Genomic DNA, 24,039 nt, shown 5'->3' with positions numbered 1-24,039 from the left:
GCCTTAAATAAGTATTTCTGGCTTCACAAGATAAGGGTGAAAAAGCCTAATAAAATGGGTTAGAGGTGGGTAGGAGGGAGGGTTGGAAAAAAAATAGAGGGCTTTTCCTATGTATTTTCAATTTTCTTTGTCTTGTGTTTCTTCTTTCATTTTTTACCTTTTAATTTATATCTTTAATGTTTAATTCATATCTCTTTTGTACAGCATGAATTGTGTACATTTTATAGCACTTGCATTTTGGTTTTTCATTATTTTGTTTGCTTCTAACTAGGAATCTGCCAGTGCTGGCTCAATAAGCTGCATCTGGGGCATTCCCTGCCCTTCAGTTGCATGTACACAAAGGGGTGGGAATGCTGATGACAATAATTTTCTAATATGAATACATATTAAGCTGAACCTAAACTCATACTCAGTGATGGTAGTAACTGCGTTAAAGTAAACGGCGTTACTTAACGCAGTTACTTCAGAGGGTAACGAGTAATCTAACTGATTACTGTTCCCCTCCTGGTAACGCCGTTCCAATTACTTGGGCCACGTTATCGCAATTACATCTACTGCCACTAGATGGCAGAAGTGTAATTCCTCCTCTCCTGACGTCACCCGCGGCTGCCTGGCATGATTGGCTTATCTGATTGAGTTCACATTAGGCACTGTCAGTGTCATGCTTGTGAGTATTTTATCTGCTTTTTATCAATAAAAGAAGTGTCCAGACAGAGAGCATTAGATGTATTTCTATTTACGTGACATCGGATGTACTGCCTCTGAAGCCGTGAGTTCTGTGAGTGTGTACTGTGAAGCCTGTGTCTATCAGCATCATCATTATCATCTTCTTTCTAAGTCAGAGGAGTAAGCAGTTGTTCTGTTGGGAGGATTGCAGTTGCTTATGCTGGACTGATGACCCCTAGTGGTCAATGAGTGGAGGTGAGAGGCAGTGTGTTCTCTTGGTGGATGGGCTGATACATTTGGATCACCTTATATTCATCCCTCTTCACTGAAGGCTTCTCTGTTAATGACTCGCCTGCATATTTATGGATTAATATGGACTTTCTTTCCTTTGAGTTTTGATGTATTTTATTTATGAGATTATTTTATTTTAGTATTTTAGTGCTGCACTACTTTTTTTGTTTTTTTCCTCCTCTCCTCTATGACCGAGGCCGGCGCTATCCGCGGTAGTGGCCTCAGTCGACGAGAGAGGACGGAGAGAGAGTGGCAGTGCAGAGTATAGCGCGCCAGGCCCAGCCGCCCAGGCCATGAGGAGGGCAGCCAGAGGCCATATAATTTAATTTAATATAATTACATATATAGTCCAGGCACTGCAGGCAGTCCACCACCAGTCCACCACTGCCACAGTTGTCACATCAGACAGGCACAGGCAGCCAGACAGAAGAGTTGAGGCAGCACAAGCAGACAGACAGGCTTGGAGGATGGAGTCAGACGGACCCCAGTATGCCTGGGCAGGCCACACACCACCAGCCAGCCACCAACACTAGCAGCCAGCCAGGTAGCACTGCAGCAGCAGCACAGGTACCAAAAAACAAAAAACAAAAAAAAAAAAAAAAAAGAAGGTTACTCACAGACTTAGTCACAGTCAGGACAGCAGGAATCAGGACTCAGACCCCCACCAACAGTGTGTAGATTACTGTACAATGTTTTATGATAATAATTGCTTCTATTTACTGTTCATTTCCATCATTTAACATATTTAATATTGGGGGCATCCAAGTTATTTGACATATTTGATTATTTTTAGTTACTTTCCCTGGTAATTAGTAACTATAACTAATTACTTTTTTTTAACTTACATGACCAACACTGCTCATACTTACTCTTACCAATTAATTCGATTTTTTTCTTCATATATATTAAAATCATGTATTATGAGGTTGCAGTTTTTGTCCACTCATAGGTATGAGCAAACCTGAGAGTTTTGACTTCGTTCATTGACATATCAAGGAAAAATAATTTTTTTTAAATTAATCTTTTTATCAAAAAAGTCATGTGAACACTATGTAAGCAAGGAAAGAAGTAAAAAAAAATGAAAAAGCCACCTACTGTATAAAATCATATTTTATCTGTTGGTTATAACAATTACAAAGGAAAACAAATTACTTACAAGAACCATATTCAGCTGTTTCAGAAATTCTTTGTACAGTGCTTCATTGTGTTCATCCTGTATGACATATTAAATAGGTAATCCTCCTTAAAACCATGAGATAGCTTTCATACAAAACATTGTGACATGGAAGCTTGCTTGTGAATTGCACTGTAGTTATTTAAAAGAACACCTAAAAAATATTTGGTTAATGCTACAGCTAACGGTTACATTGTTTATGACAGCCATCTTGGTCATGAAGTGGAAAGAAAGTTATTTCCTCAGTTGGATGCTAAGGATCTAAAGGACTACAGTCTACCATCAGTGTTTAAATGTATATCTTGTAATCAGAAATGTTTAAAAAGTGCAACGTTTACCACTTGGAGCCTGCGCTATAGCCGAAAGACGGCTACAGCGAGGGCTTAACATGCGGGTTCTCACGCTGCCTTGGTGGCACACTCTGTGATTGCCAAGCTCTTGGAACTCAGCTGATGCCAGAGCATGGTGTGGGGCCAATCACAGTGGGCCCTGTACCATGTGATCAGCTGTCAACCAAAGACAGCTGATCATGAAAGTAAACAGAAGCCGGTTACCGGCTTCTGTTAGAGGGACATCAGTCCCCTTACTGCCCACAAGTGTTGCTAATAAGTGACCTCCAGTGCTGCTAATCAGTGCCTACTAGTGCCATCTATTAGTGCCCACCAGTACTGCAAATAGGTGCCCACCAATGCCACCTATCAGTGCTCATCAGTGCTGCCAATCAGTGCCCATCAGTGCCTCATCATCTGAGCACTAAGTGTGTGCTAAAAAGTAGTAGCTACCTGCCCTGATACTGAATTAAAATGTGCAAAACCACTATGCATTCCTTTTATTTATGGTTTATTTACATAATATTTGGGGTCCTTCATAAAAGAAAGTCACTTACACATCAATTCTCAGATGCAGACAAAATGCTCTTTTAGCTGCTTAGCCTGCACAACAGTGAGAGAATTTCTGTCTTGCCTTCCCATTCCTTTTCTAGCCTTAACATTAGCCAGTGTGCATTGATAGGTCAGGGGCATGCACTGGGCTAAGTACAGTGCATGCCTTTTTGCTATGCACAGAGCTAGACATGTATGTAGATTTTAATGCAAGCGGCAAGAGTGTTGAGTTTTAATAAATTGCAAGATTGCTTGGCATTAGGAGAGCCTATAAGAATTAAAACATTTTTTAAAAGTACATGTTGGGTTCAGCTTTAAAGCAGATGTAAATTCCTTAGGATGGAGTGCACAGCATATTTGCACATTCTTGCAATCTGACCTCTAATTGTGCTCTACGAAAGAGTTGACCGGTTTCAGCTCAAGTAATTTGTCTGTCCTCCACAACTCTCATCCCCATTGCTTATCCCTAGTCTGGAGATGCTCCTTTCCTGCCACTGGATAGCCAATAATAATGTCACTCTTGTGCATGCTCACAGAAGTTACAATGCCCTTAGCCTATTGACCAGTCAGCAGAGGGGTCCTCTTTGAAATCTGAAGAGAGATGGTGTCAGACAGTTGGGATAATAAGAATTAACAAAAATTGCTGGATTATGTGGTCCCTGCAGGAGAAAACAGCATCAGCAGGGGTCCTGGATGGAGCGACTCAGATGAAAGTAACTGGCTTCACCGGGTAAAGAAAACTTTATACTAGGCAGGATGTGTTGGGAGAAGGTGGGAGGGAGGTATGGGTGTTAGGTAAACAAAGGGTCTAAGAACTTCATAGTTTCACGGTTTTTGAATTGAATAATCAGGAGCTTAAATAAGAAGTGGTCAGGGTCAGCTTTATTATAGTCGCAAGTACAGACTGTAGAGCAGCTGAAAGAGGAATCGTAACTCAGGCTGTAACATTGCAATAAATATGTCTCACAAAGCATCTCACTGTTCCTGTTAGGCATTGCTTAGCCTTGCACCGGGATTGATAATTGCCCCCCTATTGTGATCACTGCTACTAAAGTGGATGTGTGAGGAGGCATTGGGGACATTTATCAAGTAAATTAAAGACATGATAAGTCACAAATCAGGTTGTGTACTCTTCAGCAAAGTCTCTGCGATAGGCTCATAGACCTGTGAGTCTGTATTCCTGGCAGCCAAGTGAAACAGTTTGCAAAGTTCAAATACATTTTTTTTTACTTATGATAGGACATATCTCCAATCTAAACAGATGTATAAACAATATATAGTCCAGAGTGGAAACCTACAGTTAGGTCCATAAATATTGGGACATCGACACAATTCTAATCTTTTTGGCTCTATACACCACCACAATGAATTTGAAATGAAACAAACAAGATGTGCTTTAACGGCAGACTTTCAGCTTTATTTGAGGGTATTTACATCCAAATCAGGTGAACGGTGTAGGAATTACAACAGTTTGTAAATGTGCCTCACACTTTTTAAGGGACCAAAAGTAATGGGACAGATTAACAATCATAAATCAAACTTTCACTTTTTAATACTTGGTTGCAAATCCTTTGCAGTCAATTACAGCCTGAAGTCTGGAATGCATAGACATCACCAGACACTGGGTTTTATCCCTGGTGATGCTCTGCCAGGCCTCTACTGCAACTGTCTTCAGTTCCTGCAAGTTCTTGGGACATTTTCCCTTCAGTTTTGTCTTCAGCAAGTGAAATGAATGCTCAATCGGATTTAGGTCAGGTGATTGACTTGGCCATTGCATAATATTCCACTTCTTTCCCTTAAAAAAAATCTATGGTTGCTTTCGCAGTATGCTTCCGGTCATTGTCCATCTGCACTGTGAAGTGCCATCCAATGAGTTCTGAAGCATTTGGCTGAATATGAGCAGATAATATTGCCCGAAACACTTCAGAATTCATTCTGCTGCCTTTGTCAGCAGTCACATCAATAAATACAAGAGAACTAGTTCCATTGACAGCCATACATGCCCATGCCATGACACTACCACCACCATGCTTCACTGATGAGGTGGAATCTTTTGGATCATGAGCAGTTCCTTTCCTTCTCCATACTCTTCTCTTCCCATTACTCTGGTACAAGTTGATCTTGGTCTCATCTGTCCATAGGATGTTGTTCCAAAACTATGAAGGCTGTTTTAGATGTTGTTTGGCAAACTCTAATCTGGCCTTCCTGACTTTGACACACATCTCTCTGATGGTTTGTTTTGTTTTTTTCAGCCTAATGATGGCTTACTTCACTGATAGTGACAGCTCTTTGGATCTCATATTGAGAGATGACAGCAACAGATTCCAAATGCAAATAGCACACTTGAAATGAACTCTGGACCTTTATCTGCTCCTTGTAAATAGGATAATGAGGGAATAACACACACCTGGCCATGGAACAGCTGAGCAGCCAATTGTCCCATTACTTTTGGCCTCACATATACAAACTGTTGTAATTCCTTTCACGTAATTTGGATGTAAATACCCTCAAATTAAAGCTATAAGTCTGCAGTTATAGCACATCTTGTTTGTTTCATTTCAAATCAATTGTGGTGGTGTATAGAGCCCAAAAGATTAGAATTGTTTTGATGTCCCAATATTTATGGACCTGACTGTATTCTACTATTCACAAGGATTCTGAAAATGTTTCTATGCAAGAACATAACTATAAACCTTATTCACGATGGTACAGAATTCCTACTTATCTTCATAACGTCTCTGGAATTCTCCCCATTCCAATACTTATTCTTCGGTCATGAAAGACTCCTTTTTAAAGTCACTGGCTATGTTCATGATTATTGTGTACCTCCCGGTTTTGTGGAAAAACCCAAGGCTCCTGACATTGAAGGAGCTCTTTTAAAAAAAATTGAGGAGATGGAAGAACTCATTAACATTTCCCAGGAGCAAATCTCCTCCTTTCATAACTGATGGGCTTGTTGGACTCATTATAATGTTTAATAGCGCAGTAGCACTGAATCATGGTATTACCTAAGCACTTTCTTTCAAATGGTAAAGTGTTTACTAGTCCCTTGGTATCTGGAAGTCTGTTAAAAAAAAGAAAAAGAAAAGGCTTGGCCACATTATGAGGAGCCCCTACTGCTTCTTCCCTGCTTTTTTTTACCCTCCCCTGTGATTGACAGCAGAGGGAGCCAATAGCTCCCACTGCTGTATCTGAGCCAATGAGGAGGAAAAGAGCCGAGAGAGCCGTGGCTCACGTGCACATTGCTGGATTGAGATTGGGCTAAAGTATGTATTTAGGGTGAGCTGCATACAGAAGGTTTTTTACCTTACTGCAAAGAATACAGTAAGGTAAAATACCTTCTGCCTTTACAACCACTTTAGTGTGCTGTGAAGAAGTTGTCCATTTTTAAGGCAAGCACTTGGTGTATTTTTGGTGGGAAAATTATTATACTTTGAATAAGGAGTTGCCTTCTTATAACACTACCCTTTCTTTCAATACTACATTTTCTGTTTCCTTAATTATTTATACACTGCATGGCCATGCACTTACATAGAAAAAAAAAAACATTGTTTAGTGTCTCTATAGTTTAATACACTATATCTATATTTACCTATACATCATGAAAGCTAAAAAATCAAAGTGAATCAACTTAAGCGTTTACCTTTCCTTGCTGGAACAGACAAAGCAAGCGTTGCAGATTCGAAAGAAGAGAAGGTACTTCTTTCTAAAAAAAAAAAACAAAGAAAAATAACATATTCAAAATAAAAGTAAAATATAATAAATATCTGCATGCACTGTTGCTGTGCAATTCTACAAGCTACTGTACACCAAAAGAAATGTATTTAGAAGAGCATGAATGAAACAGTTAATTAAATTACTGCATGAAACAGATCAAATATATTAGTTAAATTGAACAGCCAAAAAGCAATATGACATTTCCCTGAGAGAATGGAATCCATTGCACAGGAAGGCAGGAGGGAAATCCTTAATAGTCACGGCCACGATACTGTATAATGGTTGGTTTGCTAAAGTAGTATAGCATGTTCACTTTGCAAAGTTAATTTTCAGTTAGCTTAGTGTTTGACATGAAGTGAAGTGAACATTCACTTTACAAAGAATATCCAGTCACGTGCAAGGGAAACATAAAGGATTTTTGCTTTCACAGTAAATAAATGAAGTCATCACATCTTCACCTCAGTGAAGTGCTAAGTGAACAATCTCTACTGCTTTACTACTTCAGTAAGTCAAACTGCCTCCCCCCAGAAGGGAGAAAATGCAAAGTATAGGTAACAAATTAAAACTACTTCAGTCTCTGAGTAGGGGTTTATTCTGAATGCAGTGGGCTGCTGTGCAAGATAATACCTTGGGACCCCTACTCCTTCCTGTGTCTATGCTCATTTCAATCAATGTTTTAATAATAACATTAAGTGCCGGTTCACACTTCCGCGTGTGCGGCGATCGCATGTAATATCGGAGCGCACTGCTCCTTCATTACATGCAATCGGATGTGCAGTGCAAATTCAGCCATACACTTTGTATGGCTAAATTCGCACTGCACCCGCACAAAAGTCGCACATGAGGCATTTTTTCAGCAGCATCAGGATCGGATCGCACAGTGGTTCCCACTTGTGCGATCCGATCCTGTGCGAACTGTCAGATCGCACTGCGACATGCGATCAAACTGGGGGTGTCGTTAACCTTTCATTGACACCCCCAGCGTATCGCATATGGCAGTGTGAACTGCCAGATGCGCGTTTGCGATGCGGGAACAGGCTGCGAATTCGCAGCCTTCCCGCATCGCACAAGTGTAACCCGGCACTAAAAACAGTGAAAACAATGTAACATTAACAATTCTAACAGGGATTAACCATGTCGATACTGGACACTTTTACCCCCTTCCTGCCCAGACCAATTTTTAGATTTTAGCACTGTCACATTTTAAAGCCTTATACACACTGGACATTTTTACATCTGTCCTAGACAACTTTCCCTTTAGCAATGGCATTTTGGCAGAAAAAACGATTGACACTTGTAAAAGTCGTTAACACTTTTAGTGCACTTAGCCACGTCAAGCGCTTGGGTGTTAATTCATTTCATTGGCCAGAATAAATTATTATTCTGGCCATTGAAATGAATTAATGTCTAAACATTAAATGAACCTAGTGTTAATGCACGGTTACACACATTAAGCGTTTTGCTATATAAACAAAAAAAAGGCAGAATATTTGGGGAAAAAAAATCAAACATTTTTTCTTAGTTTCTGTTTTTAAATTTTGCAAATAAATAATATTTCTTCATAAATGTAGGCCAAAATATATTCTGCTACATTTCTTTGGTAAAAAATTAACCTAAATTAGTGTATATTATTTAGCCAGGATAGTACAAATACCCCCCAAGTTACTGATTTTTGGAAAGCAGGCCAAGGTATTTAGTAAGAGGCCCTGTGAGTTTTTTGAAGTTGTAATTATTTGTCACAATTTTAATTTGTTTATTTTTTGTTGTCATTTTAATGTATTATTTCTCACACACAGCATAGGCATACTTACAATTACTGCCCAAAACAGATTCTTCTAGGCCCCACCGAGTATCCCCTCCCAGGGATACCACATGTATGAGACTTTTTCACAGCCTAGATTCATACCAGGGCCAAAAATCCAAGGGGCACCTTTGGGCTTGCAAGGAGCATAAGTTACGCATAAATGACACATCTAATTTCTTTACTACTTACTACAATTTTGGAGGCCCTGGGGCACCTGGACAGTAGAGACCCCCATAAAATGACACTATTTTGGAATTTAAACACTCCAAAAGATTGAAAGGCATAGTGAATCTTTTCAAAATGTAATTTTTTGCCACAAGTTTTTGGGAAAATGCAGGAAAGAAAATTATTTTTTTTTTTGTTTTTTGTTTTTTTACACAACGTTGTCAATCAGTAAGATATTTCTAACACACATCATAGGCGTACTTATAATTACACCCCAAAGCAAATTTTGCTACTCCTCCTTGGTATGAAGATACTACATGTGTGAGACGTTTCACAGCCTAGCCATATAGAGAGGACCAGAATCCAAGGAAGCACCTTCAGGTGTACTAGAGCATAAATTATGCATTGAATATCCACACTACCTATCATATTTTTGGAGGCCCTGGAGCACTAACGCAGTAGAAACACATTTTGGAGAGTAAACACCCTTCTTTTGAGGACTTTGTTTTTTTCCACAAGTTTTTGGAAAATGCTGAAAGAAAATAAAATTGAAGTTCACAATCTAATGAGGCATTTATCACATGCAACATGGGCATACTTAGAATTATTTATGACAAAAATACCCAAAAATAACATGAATTTAAAAAGTGCATAAAAATTCCCAGAAACACGTGACTCGTCTTAGTGGTAATATTAATTCCAACAGTTGACCGTGTGTAGTATTCATCCAACAGTCCAAATATATCACCACCACGTGTTGTGGAAGTGGCGGTGTGATGTCAGCACATAGCTAAGTTTCAGCTGTTGGGACCAGAGGCATTTTAGTAAGTGAATGTCTCCACATAGTAGATTTACACTGTATTATACCTGTAAACTTTGGTATATGGATTTAATGGATTGATAGAAGCTGATTTTATGAATATAATGTAATTCCCTATATCAGGGTAATGAAACATGTCATTAAATCTCAAATCTTAAACCTCATTAATTAATCTAACCCTTAAAAAACAGTGAAGTTGAATTGGGCACACTATATCATATTTTCTGGCAGTGCTCTGATATACAACCTTTTTGGTTGATGGTTATGTCACTTTCAAATGCTACTGGTCTAAGGCTGCCGCTGGACCCACTACATTATCTGCTGGGCCTTCCGTTCCCCGGTATCCCCAAGTTGACCAATAGATTACTGTCTTTCCTTCTCCTGGCTGCCAGGAGGGCTATTCCGCTCTGCTGGCTGCAGCAAGTACCTCCTGACAAAACTCTTTTGTTACGATTGGTATCGGAGATTTAGGGTACGGAACACCTTACAGCTACGGTCCATGATGAACTGACTAAATTTAATGCCATTTGGGCTGATTGGGATCTTCACTCATCTGGGTTATGCTGAGCCATGCTCGTTTCTCCTCTCTATTATGGCTTCTTGTTTTTTTATACTTCTGTACACCAATGTGATTCTCTGTAATTTGATATTTCTTATTGCTGATTTCATTATGTATTTCACAGTGTTTCGGGGGTACCGTCCCTTACTTTGTATTACTGGTTTTTCCCTTTTTCCTTTTTTGTAGTGTTCATTTCTTCTTTTTTTTTCCAATAAAAATTATAATTATATAAAAAAAAAAAAACAGTGAAGATAATCTATTTATAAGTAAAGTTCAACAAAGTTCATAGATAAAGTGCTAATTCGTGCAGTCTTCACAGTGCGAATCAAATCTGAAGATGCTTCAGGAGGAGGAGCGAAATGCATTAGGTGGGAACTTCCGGTGATGTCACATCCGGTCCTTGGAGAGCACGCCATGGAGTTGGGTTCCAAACTGCCATTTTATGTTCTGTAACGAGTTCACTTGTGAGTGTTCAATTTGTATTTTAATTTTTTTTTTTTTAAATGGAATTAGGCTATGGATATTTCCTGATTCTTCTTACATGCCAATACTACTGAGAGATTATCTGGACGCACGGAGGACTGCTGGGGATCCATTACAGGATTCTAATGGGCCATACACACTATAAGATTTTCTGAAGACTTTTTCCTTTAGATTTACCAAAACCATATAATATGAGGTCAAACCTAAACACTTTTAATTTGTATGCAATCTGGCAGGCCCTTGCACTACATAGAAAAAGGTAAATCTGAAGGAAAAAGTCTTCAGAAAATCTTATAGTGTGTATGGCCCTTAAGGATTGCCTTATACTGACCGACCCATTATATATTGAAAGTTGGTGAGTGAGGGCACATGAGGAGGGGAGAACAGCATCTGATTGCCCTTATCTGCACTTTATATGGAGCACGATTTGAACTTTTGAAGATTTGATTTGCACTGTGAAGACTGCACGAATTAGCACTTTATCTATGAACTTTGTTGAACTTTACTTATAAATAGATTATCTTCACGGTTTTTTAGTTTTTAATTTAATTAGGAGGTTTAATATCCGAGATTTAATTAAGTGTTTCATTACCCTGATATAGGGAATTACATTGATAACACGGTGGTTCCGGTGGCTCCCTGTGCCAGTGGAGAATTACAATGCGGATGGATTCCCATAAAACAAAGCCCTCCAGTGGCGCAGCTTCCATCTTCACCCAATCTTCTTTCTAGGTTTGCGGGGTTTGACTGTATGAATTGTTGAGCCACAATGATGTCACTCCTGCATATGCGTGCGGGACCCATGATCGTGATTCGTGTACTGCGATCGTGACTTCTGCATGCATATGCAGGAGTGATGTAATCGCGGCTCAGCCATTCAAACAGCTGGAACCCAGAAAGCTGACCGGCATATGCCGTCTTTTCAGTGTGCTGTGCATATTGCCCAGTGACGTCAGCGTGCTGTGCATATGCGCCAGTGACATCACCGGCTGCAGAAAAAGTCAAAATCTCCTAGATTAAAAAATAAAAAAAATTGTTTCCCCTGATGTAAATCCATTGTCAATAACGCCACATGCCGCCCCCGAAAAATAAAAAAATAAAAAACGCTCCTGCTGACATGAAGGCTGGCTGCCTACTGCAGGCTCCGCCATTTGACAGTTCTTATATAGGTAAGGGGTGGGGCCTCCTGGCTACATCACCTGGTGGCACTTCCCCCTTCTGACATCATGGTCTGGTGCATGCTGGGTTGGCAATATCACAAGGGGGCATTTTTTTTATTTTCCAGGTGCGGCGTGATTGATGATGGATTTATATCGAGGGACACTATTTTTTTATTTTTTAATAAAGGAATTGTCAAATTTTGTGTGTGTGTTTTTATTACTTTATGACACTTTTTTGGTGAATGGGTAGGGGCACTATGTACCCGATACTCATTCACATGGGGGCATGATCTGGGGGCGCCCTTGTTAAAGGGGGCTTCCAGATTCTGATAAGCCCCCTGCCTGCAGACCCCCACAACCACCAGCCAAGGTTGTGGGGATAAGGCCCTTACTCAGACAAGGTGCTTTGGGGTGGGGGAGGGCAGAGCCTGGTATGGTTCAGGAATGGGGGGCGCTAGCTTGTCCCGCCCTTTTCTGACCTGCCAGGCTGTTTGCACGCATAGGGGTCTGGTATAGATTTTGAGGTGACCCCAAGCCATTGTTTTTTTTTTAATTTTCTGTGGGGTTTCCCTTCAAATTCATACCAGACCTAGCAATTTTTTTATTCAGCTGTCAGTTGGGAAACCCATTAACAGCTGATGACTCATTAGTTGTTAAGGACTCCACAGCCGGCTTCCCGGTCCTGCTCCTTAACAACCAGCTTATACTGTCAGGAAGCAAAATGCACTGTGCAGCACGCAGTGCACTGCAGAGTGTTCGGCGGGGTGAACAACCACCGAACACCCTGCAAATTCAGGTGTTGGACAACAACAACCATTCGCTCAACACTGAGTAAGTGCATTTTAGAACTGAAATGCTTGTCATGGCCTGGTAATAGCATTGTTGCAAGAGCAGCCACAATTTTACATGATTACTGCAACAGTAGGTTTTGGTGTGGCAAAGGTTTTTACATGTGGCTGATTTGGGAAGTGAAACAACATTGAAATAGTAAATAAGCAACACATTGCAATTACATTCTTTATTGCAACCGAATAATGGTCACAATGGATGCAGAAATATCAATAAATGTTCCCAGTGTGTTTTAAAAATATTAAAGATATTAGAGTTAGGGTTTAGATCTATTTAAAGATCTGTTTTTTACATTTCCAGACTGGATTTTAGGAGCTAATCTGTTTAAAGCTTTTATGTTACAATGTAACTCCAGCCAAACCCATTCTAGTTTTGGACAGCATATTTAAAGTTTACCTTTATTAGGTTTTTATTGCAGCAGCTGTCCCTCTTTGGGAGTTTAACCCTCTGTAATTATCCTGATCACACTGTCACTAGCAAGGAAAGTAAAGGGGAATCCAGAATTTTGCCAATGTAATTGGCACAGGAGTGTAAGAGATATCATCTGAATGGGGATTCAGACAATATCTCTTACAGGGATCGTCTGAATGTTTTCAGTAACAATTGTCATTGGTGGAATTTCCTTTTATTTTGTGGGGATTTCCAATTGCCTATTGTTCTATCTTTGGGAACAGGTAGTGAGAGTAAATCTCCTTGATGGAGAATCAGTCAGTAGACGTTCACACCTATTCCAACCCTAAATCGAAATTTACAAAGAAGTTTTGGGTAAAGTTGCACATTACTTAGTCCATTGTGATGTGCCTGTAATTTTCTGTTGAGAATACAATTTATAGGAGTCCTGCTTACCTGTAACAATTTTGAAAGGCAGGATATACTGATATTACTGGGTTTTGATGGATCTAAAGTTTGGAAAAAAAAATGGTTACATAAATTATAGTTATAGTTTATGTAGTTTACATTGCATGATAAATCTTTTTTTTTTTTAACTGCTAAGGAGACACCCATGTTTGTGCATTCCCACCCAGTTATGTGTGCATCCATACACACACACACAGCCCAACAGGACATGCCCCTGCTCCCTCCTTTTCTTTCCTCCCAACAATTTGACTGAGGGCAGCAGGAGCCTATCACTCAGCTGTTCTCAGTACCCTCCTCCATAACCCAAAAGATTGGGGAATTGATGAAGATCAGTGTAGACTGGTGGTGCTGATAACAGACCAAAAGTGAGCAATTGGGGAAGGGGAACACGGAAGGGTAATGAGAAGTTTTTTACTCAGATATAGAAAAAAGGAATGTATACCAGCGCTATGGAGTTTTCCGTATACTGAATCAGGCTTAAAAGGTTTAAAAATGTGGTGTAAGCTGCCTCCAACCTACCTCTGAGGTAGTAAAATAGAAAGAATTGCAAAAAAGTTGGGACCGGCGCTACCACTTATAAAACGTGCATGTGCAAAATAGAAAGTGCATATAGTGCCAAAAGGTGCACGCAATGAATATAAATATATATATATAAAGTGCTACGTGCTATTTATGGGCTGTGCCTTGTGTACCATACTTTAAACATCATATGTTATGCATATACTTATACAAATAAAGTGCTGAGTGCTGATATTGCCAAAACCCAGTGTAGTGATTAAGAAATCAAACAAAGTATGGTGTCGGTAGGTGATTCACCGAAAACACCGCTGCTTACCACACTCTTTTGGCCGATACCTCGACACTTCTTCGGTCACTAAAATAAAGGATAAGCCTCCATTGCGTAGCATATGTTATGTCCAGACAAACAAACGTAGCATCCACTCACAGTTAGGGAGTTCACTATCAGCTTGGAGAGGTGTTCGCCAGACCGCTTCCGCGTTCCACCGGCTCAAACCACCGTTCCCGGAAGTGACGTATTGACGTACGTGAACCACTCCCTACGCGTTTCGTCATACAACGTCATCTGGAGCGTGCCGTCCATCTCTACTCCCGGTCTTTTTATAGGCTGGGATGGCGCCATCTTAGTGTACCTACTTTGCGACCGAACACGGCGGCCATCTTGGTATACCTATCCCGTAGCCTAGATAATATTTACTCATCATGTGAACTCCCTTCATGCTGTGTTTGCCGTACTTATAAAACAAATCTTTATTAAAACGACAAGTACGACTAAACATAAATGACTATTGGTAATTTAAAATGAAATTAAAAGTTTGTTAAAATGAAATGTGCTAAAAGTGATGTGTCTGGTTTAATCGGTAGTGAGCCGATACCCAGTGGTGCCATGATACAAATAAAAATACTCAAAATAATTTTATTGTGGTGACATTGTGATCTAGTGGTGTGTGTTAATTGTACTTAATATAATATAAGCTCGTGGGCCCACGTGTCTACGCAAAAATAGTGCTAGACTATAAAGAAGGTGCCCATACATATACCAATCTAATCGGTGAGATAGAAATCGTGCTGAAAAATATTTTTGTTTTTTAAAAATATTTTTGTTTTTTTAAAACAAGAGGCAATTCCTCAGTAAGCCGCTGTGCTGTAAGTCCATATCTTTGTGAACTTTGTTATTCTGAACGGGTATGTAGTAAAAATCCATTATAGATCCAAGTTTTTCCAGAGGACCCAATAAATGTTGTATAGGGGACCATATACGATAAATATTCCAAAATAGGTAAAAATTATAAAAATGGGAAAGATATGTATAAAAAATGTGTATATAGGGGAAAAAATTATATATATACTCAAAAGTATGTCCTTAAAACTGTATCTTTAAAAGACGAGAGGCTGTGATTTGTGAATTTCCATACAAAGGAGGACTATTTCCTAAGCAATTCCTTAAAAATCCTTAAAAACCCTTAAAATCCTTAAAAAACCTCAAAACCCCAAAAAACCCCCATGCAAATTGAGGGCCTATAGGGAGGTTTATATCAAAAATCAAGGATAAAAGGGGGGATAAAAGGATTAAAAGGAGAAAGACTAAAAAGGAGGACTAAAAAAGGTCAAAGGAGGATCCAACACAGGGGGGGACCCAAAAAGGAGGCCACAGACTTAAAAAGTTAAAAATCAGTAATAAAATAGTTCAAGTCTATGTCAATATTCAAGCCTTTAGGTTGGAGGGTCTGCATCTGATATATCCACTTCGTTTCGTTCCTTGACACATCTATTTTCTTGTTACTTCCTCTCCAGTTGTTTTTGATTTTGTCGATAGCGTAAAAAACCATTACGGTGGGGTCTTGGGAATGATGGAACTTGAAGTGTCGTGACAGACTATGTTTCTCAAACCCTTTTCTAATATTCTTTACGTGCTCCCTAATGCGGACAAATAGGGGTCTGGTGGTGCGGCCTACATACTGTAATTTACAGGGGCACTCCACCACATAAGTGACGTGAGTGCTTGTGCAAGTGATGGTTTCCTTTATCTCATACATTTTTCCTGTGCTTTGTGCCATAAAAGAAGTTGTTTTCCTTTTCTTTTCCTTAGATGTTTTGCATGGGAGGCATTTTCCACATCTAAAGAAACCCTTTAGGCTGGTTGGAAGATTTATTTGCTTAGGAGGATCAACAACGTTGTGCACCAGCCGGTTTCTTAGGTTTGGTACTTGTCAGTTACCTTGGTGGAGGCCGAAGTGCTGAGAGGGCTTCCCTTGCAGCTCGGTGCGGATCACCCCTGGTGGTGAAACAGGAGATGACACGTCCCAAGGAGCACTGGATGCGGATGGATTCCGGATGGATGGATGGATGGATGGTGATTAGGACCGCTTCCAGGAGATCTATAGATGCTCAGAGAAAAGAGACAAGGTTAATACCAGGCCGAGGGTCATACACAGTGAATCAGTCCGAGGAAATGGAGGTACAGAGGGGTAAGACAAGGAGAGAATCCGTGGAATCCAGGCCGATGTAGGTACACAGAATATCCAGCAGAGGTATGGTTCAGGCAAAGAGTCGTCAGGCAAGCCGAGGTCAAACAAGGAGAAGTGCAGATGGGTCAAGGAGCAAGCCGGGTCAAAAGCAGGAACGCAGATAAACAAACAGGACACAGGTACTAGAGCTGATGATAAACCAGCACTGAAGCACAGCCAGAGAGTGCTTTATATAGGGCCAGGGCTGGGGAGATGGGCGTGGTGACACACCTGATCTGCCTCCAGCGTTCTATTGTTGCTGAATGGCAATTCCTTTCCTGACAGTGCCCCCCCCCGAGGGGCAGCCTCTGGATGCCCTACGACCACACTTTCCCGGAAACTTGTTGTGAAACTCTCTCAGGAGTTTAGGAGCATGTATGTTGCCTAATGGTTCCCAAGAATTGTCTTCCGGCGGGTATCCTTTCCATTTGATTAGATATTGAGTGCGATTGCCTTTCTGTCGACAATCTAGGATGGTCTCAACCTCGAATTCAGTCTCCCCTTCTACCGAAACTGGAGGAGGTGGTAACTCTTCTCTTCCAGGGTAGGGGCTTGGTATCGCCGGTTTAAGCAGCGAAGCATGAAACACCGGATGGATCTTAAGAGAGCCAGGCAGGATTAACTCAAAGGCTACAGGATTCACTATTCTTTTGACCTCAAAAGGACCGATGAATCGGGGCCCCAACTTCTTGGATGGGCAAGACAATCTTAGATTAACTGACGAAAGCCAAACCTTGTCTCCCACCTTGTATGCTGGGTTCTCCTTCCGTTTGAGATCACAGAACTTTTTATAGGCCTGTTGTGCCTTCAGAATATTGTCCCGTAACAACTGGAGATTAGCTGCAATGGCTGCTAGCCGATCATGGACTGCGGGAACCGAAATTTCCTGATCCAGATTGGGCAAAAAGGAAGGATGGAAGCCATAATTAGCCCAAAATGGGGTTTGGTTGGTTGCGGAGTGCACAGAATTATTATAGGCGAACTCCGCGCATGGAAGCAGGGAGGTCCAGTTGTCCTGAGCACTGGTGCAGAAGCATCGGAGGTACTGTTCCAGGGTTTGATTTGTTCTTTCAGTTTGCCCGTTGCTTTGTGGATGATAAGCAGATGACAGGGACACTTCAACCGCCAAAGATTTACAGAGCTCCTTCCAGAACCTAGAGGTAAATTGAACGCCTCGATCCGAGACTATATTGTTCGGAAGTCCATGAAGCCTGACCACCTCTTTTATAAATGTATTGGCTGTCTCCAAGGCAGAAGGGATACCCATCATTGGTAGGAAGTGAGCCATTTTGGTGAGTCGGTCTACGACCACTAAGATGGTAGTAAACCCTTCTGAGGGTGGAAGCTCGACTATAAAGTCCATAGATAGACCCTTCCAGGGTAGTTCCGGAATTGGCAATGGTCTTAACAGTCCCCATGACTTTACTTTTGCCCCCTTGTTGCGTTGACAGGTGATGCAGGAATCTACATATGTTTTGCAGTCCTGGTGTAATTTAGGCCACCAAAAGTGGCGTTGAATGAGTTCGAAGGTCTTCCTTACCCCAAAATGCCCTGCAAGTTTGTGGTCATGCAAGGTCTTGAGGACCATCAATCTCACTTGTGTGGGAACAAAAATTTTCTCCTGAAACCAGAGGAACCCTTCCCGCTTATGTAGAGATTCGGCTTCTTGTCCTGTATAATGGGTAGAGGCTTGCTGAATTGAGGACCGTAAGTCCGTATGGATCAGAAAAAAGTTTTGAGCCGACAGGATGGTATTGGGCTCTGTTGTATCGGGAGTGTCTGGAAACATCCGGGACAGGGCATCCGCTTTTCCATTCTTAGACCCTGGCCTGTAGGTAATGTGGAAATTGAAGCGGGAGAAAAATAAGGCCCACCTGGCTTGCCGAGGTCTCAACCGTTTGGCGGCCCTCAGATATTCGAGATTCTTGTGGTCCGTGAATATCATAATAGGGTGCACTGCCCCTTCCAACAGGTACCTCCATTCCTCCAGGGCAGATTTAATGGCTAGAAGTTCTCGATCCCCCACATCATAATTCCTCTCAGGAGGTGACATCTTCCGAGAGAAAAATGCTACTGGGTGTAGTAAGGCCTTTGTGCCTTGTCGCTGGGACAGAATAGCCCCCGTGGCTACTTCTGAGGCATCTACCTCGAGAATGTAGGGTAAAGCTGGATCTGGATGTTGAAGAATCGGAGCGGTCACGAACAGGCTCTTTAATTTATCAAAGGCTAACTGGGCCTCTGGCGACCAGCGGAAACGGATCTGCTGACGTGTTAGCTGGGTGATGGGTGTGACAATTGTTGAGAAGCCTTTTACGAATCTTCTGTAGAAGTTAGCGAAGCCCACAAATCGCTGAACTCCTTTCTTATCCATGGGGGCTGGCCACTCCAAAATTGCCTTCACCTTCTGAGGATCCATCGAGACGCCCTCTGTTGAAATGATAAGCCCCAGAAACTGAATAGATCCTCTCTCAAATTCACACTTCTCCAGTTTCACGTAGAGCCCATGTTTCCTCAGGGTGGTTAGAACTTTTTTAACATGAATCCGATGAAGTTCTAGAGAGGGGGAGAAGATCAGGATGTCATCTAGGTAAACAATTAAGAAGTTATCCAGAAATTCACGGAAAATGTCATTTACCAGATGTTGGAAAGTGGCCGGGGCATTGCACAGCCCGAATGGCATGACCAAATATTCATAGTGGCCAAAACGGGTTCTAAATGCAGTTTTCCACTCATCCCCCTCTCGGATGCGGATAAGATTGTATGCCCCTCGGAGGTCTAGTTTAGTAAAGACTCGAGCATTCCGGAAGCGCTGGAACAATTCTGGAATTAGCGGGAGAGGGTAGCGGTTTTTAATGGTAACTTTGTTGAGTTCCCGGTAATCAACACAAGGTCTTAACGTACCGTCCTTCTTCTCCACAAAAAATATTCCAGCGCCAGCTGGGGAGGATGAGGGCCTGATGAACCCCTTTTTCAGATTCTCATCGACATAGGACCGGAGAGTTTCTAATTCCTTTTCAGATAGGGGGAAGATCCTTCCAAAAGGGATCTCAGCCCCTGGGAGAAGCTCAATGGGGCAGTCGTAGGGCCTGTGAGGGGGTAGAACATCAGCTTTCTTTTTGTCGAAAACATCCTTAAAGTCCCGGTAAGCTGCAGGAATGTCTTCGGAGGAATCTGAGGCCGGCTGGACGGCTAGGCAAGTGGCAGGAGCTTGGGATTCAGAAGGGAAGCAATGATCCAGGCAGTATTTGGATGAGAAGGAAATCCTCTTCTTAATCCAATCGATCTGTGGATTGTGGGCTTGGAGCCATGGTAGGCCTAGGATGACCGGGAATAAGGGAGAGGACAGGACATCGAAGCGGAGGAGCTCTTGATGACCCGAGTCCGTGGTAGTAAGGACCGGGTAGGTCTCCCTGGTCACGGGTCCGGAACTAGGCAGGGATCCGTCGGCCAGGAAAACTTGAAGCTGTTGCTCCTTGGCTTGCAGGGGTACCCCTAGCTTCGCAGCTAGTGTACAATCCAGGAAGCAACTGCAAGCTCCGGAATCAATAATTGCCGTGAGCTGGATCCTCTCTTCTGCTACCTGTAGGGAGACAGGAAGGATAAGGTGAGCAGGGGATGGCTCAGAGACCTGACAGTTCGGGACAGACCGTGAACAGCACTTACTAGGCCTCACAGGGCAATTGCGGAGGAAGTGGCCGGAAGCTCCGCAGTATAGACAGAGGTTCGCCTGGCGACGGCGTTGTCTCTCTTCGGGGGTCAAGGAGGAACGAATGAGCCCAATTTGCATAGGTTCCCCGTCTGCCGGGGCATTGACAGCTGGTCCTGGTAGAGGAGAGGCCATAAATGGGACCTTTGGCATGACCCACGTGGCTCGAGACCCTTGAAGGCGTTCTGAGCGTCGCTCCCGCAGACGCCTATCCATTTGGATGGCAAGAGCGATTAGATCCTCTAAGGATGCAGGTGTTTCTACCCGAGCCAGCTCATCTTTTAAAGCTTCCGAGAGGCCATGACGGTACTGGTATTTTAATGCTGCCTCGTTCCAGTCCGTGTCGGCTGCCCATCTACGGAAGTCTACCGTATAGTCCTCGGCCGGGCGTTTGTTTTGCTGGAGGGCATGCAGGGCCGATTCTGCTGTGACTGTACGCTGGGGATCCTCGTATAATTGGGCCATAGCCTCAAAGAAAGAGTTTGTGGAATTCAGGATTGGACTCTTCTGTTCCAAGAGATTGTGTGCCCAAGTCTGAGGTTCTTCGGCCAGTAGAGAAATTATGAATCCCACCTTGACGGACTCAGAGGAAAAGGTCCTAGGTTGAAGGGCTAGGTATAATAAACAAGCATTCTTGAAGGCCCTGAATTTCCTACGCTCCCCACGGAAGCGTTCCGGCGTGGGCACCCGTGGTTCCGGGGGCGGAGCTGAAGCCGAATGGCCGGAGCTAGCTTGGTCCGGTTGGGCCGGAGCCGGCAGCGAGCTAGCGGATGGCTGATTCGGATCAGGTGGAGGAGAAGGGCCGGCCATGTTGAGTACTCGACCCTCTAGCTGGAAGTACCCATCTTGTAGCCTTTGCACAGCTTGGGTCAGGGCTGAAACCTGCTGGCATAGGGCCTCGAGCTGGGAAGCACCTCTGTCGGCCTCTGACATGGCTGGTTTATGCTGTCAGTTACCTTGGTGGAGGCCGAAGTGCTGAGAGGGCTTCCCTTGCAGCTCGGTGCGGATCACCCCTGGTGGTGAAACAGGAGATGACACGTCCCAAGGAGCACTGGATGCGGATGGATTCCGGATGGATGGATGGATGGATGGTGATTAGGACCGCTTCCAGGAGATCTATAGATGCTCAGAGAAAAGAGACAAGGTTAATGCCAGGCCGAGGGTCATACACAGTGAATCAGTCCGAGGAAATGGAGGTACAGAGGGGTAAGACAAGGAGAGAATCCGTGGAATCCAGGCCGATGTAGGTACACAGAATATCCAGCAGAGGTATGGTTCAGGCAAAGAGTCGTCAGGCAAGCCGAGGTCAAACAAGGAGAAGTGCAGATGGGTCAAGGAGCAAGCCGGGTCAAAAGCAGGAACGCAGATAAACAAACAGGACACAGGTACTAGAGCTGATGATAAACCAGCACTGAAGCACAGCCAGAGAGTGCTTTATATAGGGCCAGGGCTGGGGAGATGGGCGTGGTGACACACCTGATCTGCCTCCAGCGTTCTATTGTTGCTGAATGGCAATTCCTTTCCTGACAGTACTTTTCTATATATGAAAGTGGGTTTTGCAGGGAGGATGTCTCTAAGTGTTACATCTGCTTGTAAGATAGGCCAGTGTTTTCTCACAATTTTCTCTAAGGCCTTATGCTGAGTATTGTATCCAGTTAGAAATGCAAATTCAGTGTTTTTATTTCCGCTGGTTTTATTTGGCACATCCTTTATCAGGTCTTCTCTGTTCATTTTTTCTACTATTTTCTTGATGTTAATTAATTCACTTCTTTTGTATCCTTTTTCCACAAACCTGCCAATCAATAATTCTGCCTGTGTTTCAAAGTCTCTTATATCGCTGCAGTTCCTTCTGATTCTCATCAGTTGCCCTTTGGGAATGTTCCCTAGCCACTTGGGATGGTGGCAGCTGCTTTTTGGAATGTATCCGTTTCGATCGGTTTTTTTGAAATACGTTTTACTGCTTAATCTTCCTTCCTTTTTTGTTAATTCCAGATCCAAAAAGGCAATGTGTTCATGATGAAAATTTCCTGAAAAAGTGATGCCATATATATTCATATTGATTTCGTCAAAGAATTCCTGCAAGGATTCCTCACTTCCCTTCCATACGATGATAATATCATCGATATATCGACGGTAGTACTTCAAATTCTTCCTTGGTATGCTAAAAACTTGCTCCTCCTCCCACTTCTGCATAAACACGTTTGCCACACTGGGGGCATACTTAGCCCCCATAGCTACTCCTTTTTTCTGGACAAAATAATTGCCCTTGTACCAAAAATAATTTGATTCCATCGCTGTTTTTAATCCTTCCAGTATGTATCCAATCTGCGTCTCCTTCATGTCTGTGTGGGTGTGCAGGGCCCAATCTACCGCTTGTAGACCATCTTTTTGTTTAATATTAGTATAGAGGGAGTTTACATCGATTGTAACCAAGATGTCACTCTCCTCTATTTCCAGATCTTTGATTTCCGCTAGCAGTTGTTTGCTGTCCCTCAGATAGGATTTACCTACTGGGACTAGAGGCTGTAGGAACTGATCTAAATATTCCCCTAGCCTCGAATGCACAGAATTAATGCCACTTACAATGGGGCGGCCTGGTGGCTTCTTGTCATCTTTATGTATTTTTGGAATATAGTATATGACTGGGGTTTTTGGTTTTTCCAAGCAAATGTATCTAGCCTCCTTCTTATTTAAGATTCCCAAGTCTTCTCCTTTTTGCACGTATTTATGTAAAGTTTTTTCAAAATCTTGTTTTGGGTTTCTTCTTAGCTTGATGTAGGTATCTTCTATATTGAGGAGATTCTCCATCTCCTCCTCGTAATCTTTTTTATTTAAGATTACAAGCCCTCCTCCCTTGTCCGCTGGCCTTATTATCACTCCTTTTCTTTTTTCCAATTTCCTAATGGTGTCCCATGTATTTTTCTCTTTTCTATTTTGGATCCTTAATGCCCTTATATCCGCTTCCACCATTCGTTTAAATACCTCCAAATTCTCATTCTGAGGGTTTTTGGGGTTAAACTTGGAGCGATTCTTTAATGACGTTTGCTTGTACTCTTTGTGTATGGGCCTTTGTATCTGCTTTTGTTTCAGAGTGAAATGTTTCTTTATATTTAGTTTTCTGACATATTTATTTAGGTCTATGTAGGCCTCGAACTTGTCTAAGTTTTTTCCTGGGGCATATTTCAGACCTAAATCCAAAACTTTTAACTCCTCCTCTTCAAATTGTATGTCACTCAGATTATAGATGCCTTTCCCTATTGTCTTCTTCTCCTTTTTCTGTCGTTTCTTTCCTCCTCGTGTTCCTCGTGGTTTTCGTTTCTGTCTCTTTCTTGATGTCGAGTTATGTCCTCCCTGTTTCCACGGTGTTCTCCTTGTTGTCGCTGTTCCATCCATTGATCCCCTCGGGGTGGTGCCCGGTGCCAGTTCTGTTGCCAGTGACCCCATGGTCTGCGTGGGCCTCCTCTCCCTCGTGGGGGTCTCCCTCTGCTGCCTTGTTGAAAAAAAACCCTCCTAGGGGGAGGTGGTGGTCCTCGATTGTCATAGGTGGGTTCCGTGTAATGTTCTAACGGAGCATATCTGTTGTAGGACTCATACCCATAATTGTTAACGGGTGTCCTACCTCCATACCCATTATGATTATTGATTGGAGTTCTATTTTGTGAGTTCCAATATCCATTTCCATTTCTAGGTGTTCTGAGCCCCTGGTGCTGTGTATTGGGCCTAGATGTACCTCTTTGTGGTCTGGCCTCTGTATATCCTCGGGTATTTCCTCTTGGTGTGTCTTCTTGTGCCCCGACTTCCATCCAAGTATCATCCTCTTCTCGATCTTCACTGACTTCTCTTGAGGGGGTGCTCACTGGATCTGCTTATGTTGATTGTA

At 42.4% G+C, this 24,039-nt stretch overlaps 1 protein-coding gene across 1 annotated transcript in view; it reads right to left on the bottom strand.

Moving 5' to 3' along the window:
• The window catches only part of LOC309552636 (uncharacterized protein), a gene marked incomplete at its 5' end in the record, with an annotated part of 73,795 nt that overhangs the window by 25,239 nt on the left and 24,517 nt on the right, over positions 1-24,039 (bottom strand). The window contains 3 exons of the mRNA XM_082253576.1: positions 2,114-2,170; positions 6,656-6,718; positions 13,416-13,468. Coding sequence (XP_082109702.1) covers positions 2,114-2,170; positions 6,656-6,718; positions 13,416-13,468 — 173 coding nt within the window. The remainder of the gene's footprint in view (positions 1-2,113; positions 2,171-6,655; positions 6,719-13,415; positions 13,469-24,039) is intronic.

This window comes from Pelophylax lessonae (assembly GCF_965119305.1).
Source record: "Pelophylax lessonae genome assembly, chromosome: 4".
Taxonomy (NCBI): Eukaryota; Metazoa; Chordata; class Amphibia; order Anura; family Ranidae; genus Pelophylax; species Pelophylax lessonae.
This window is presented reverse-complemented; position numbering and strand designations above follow the sequence as displayed.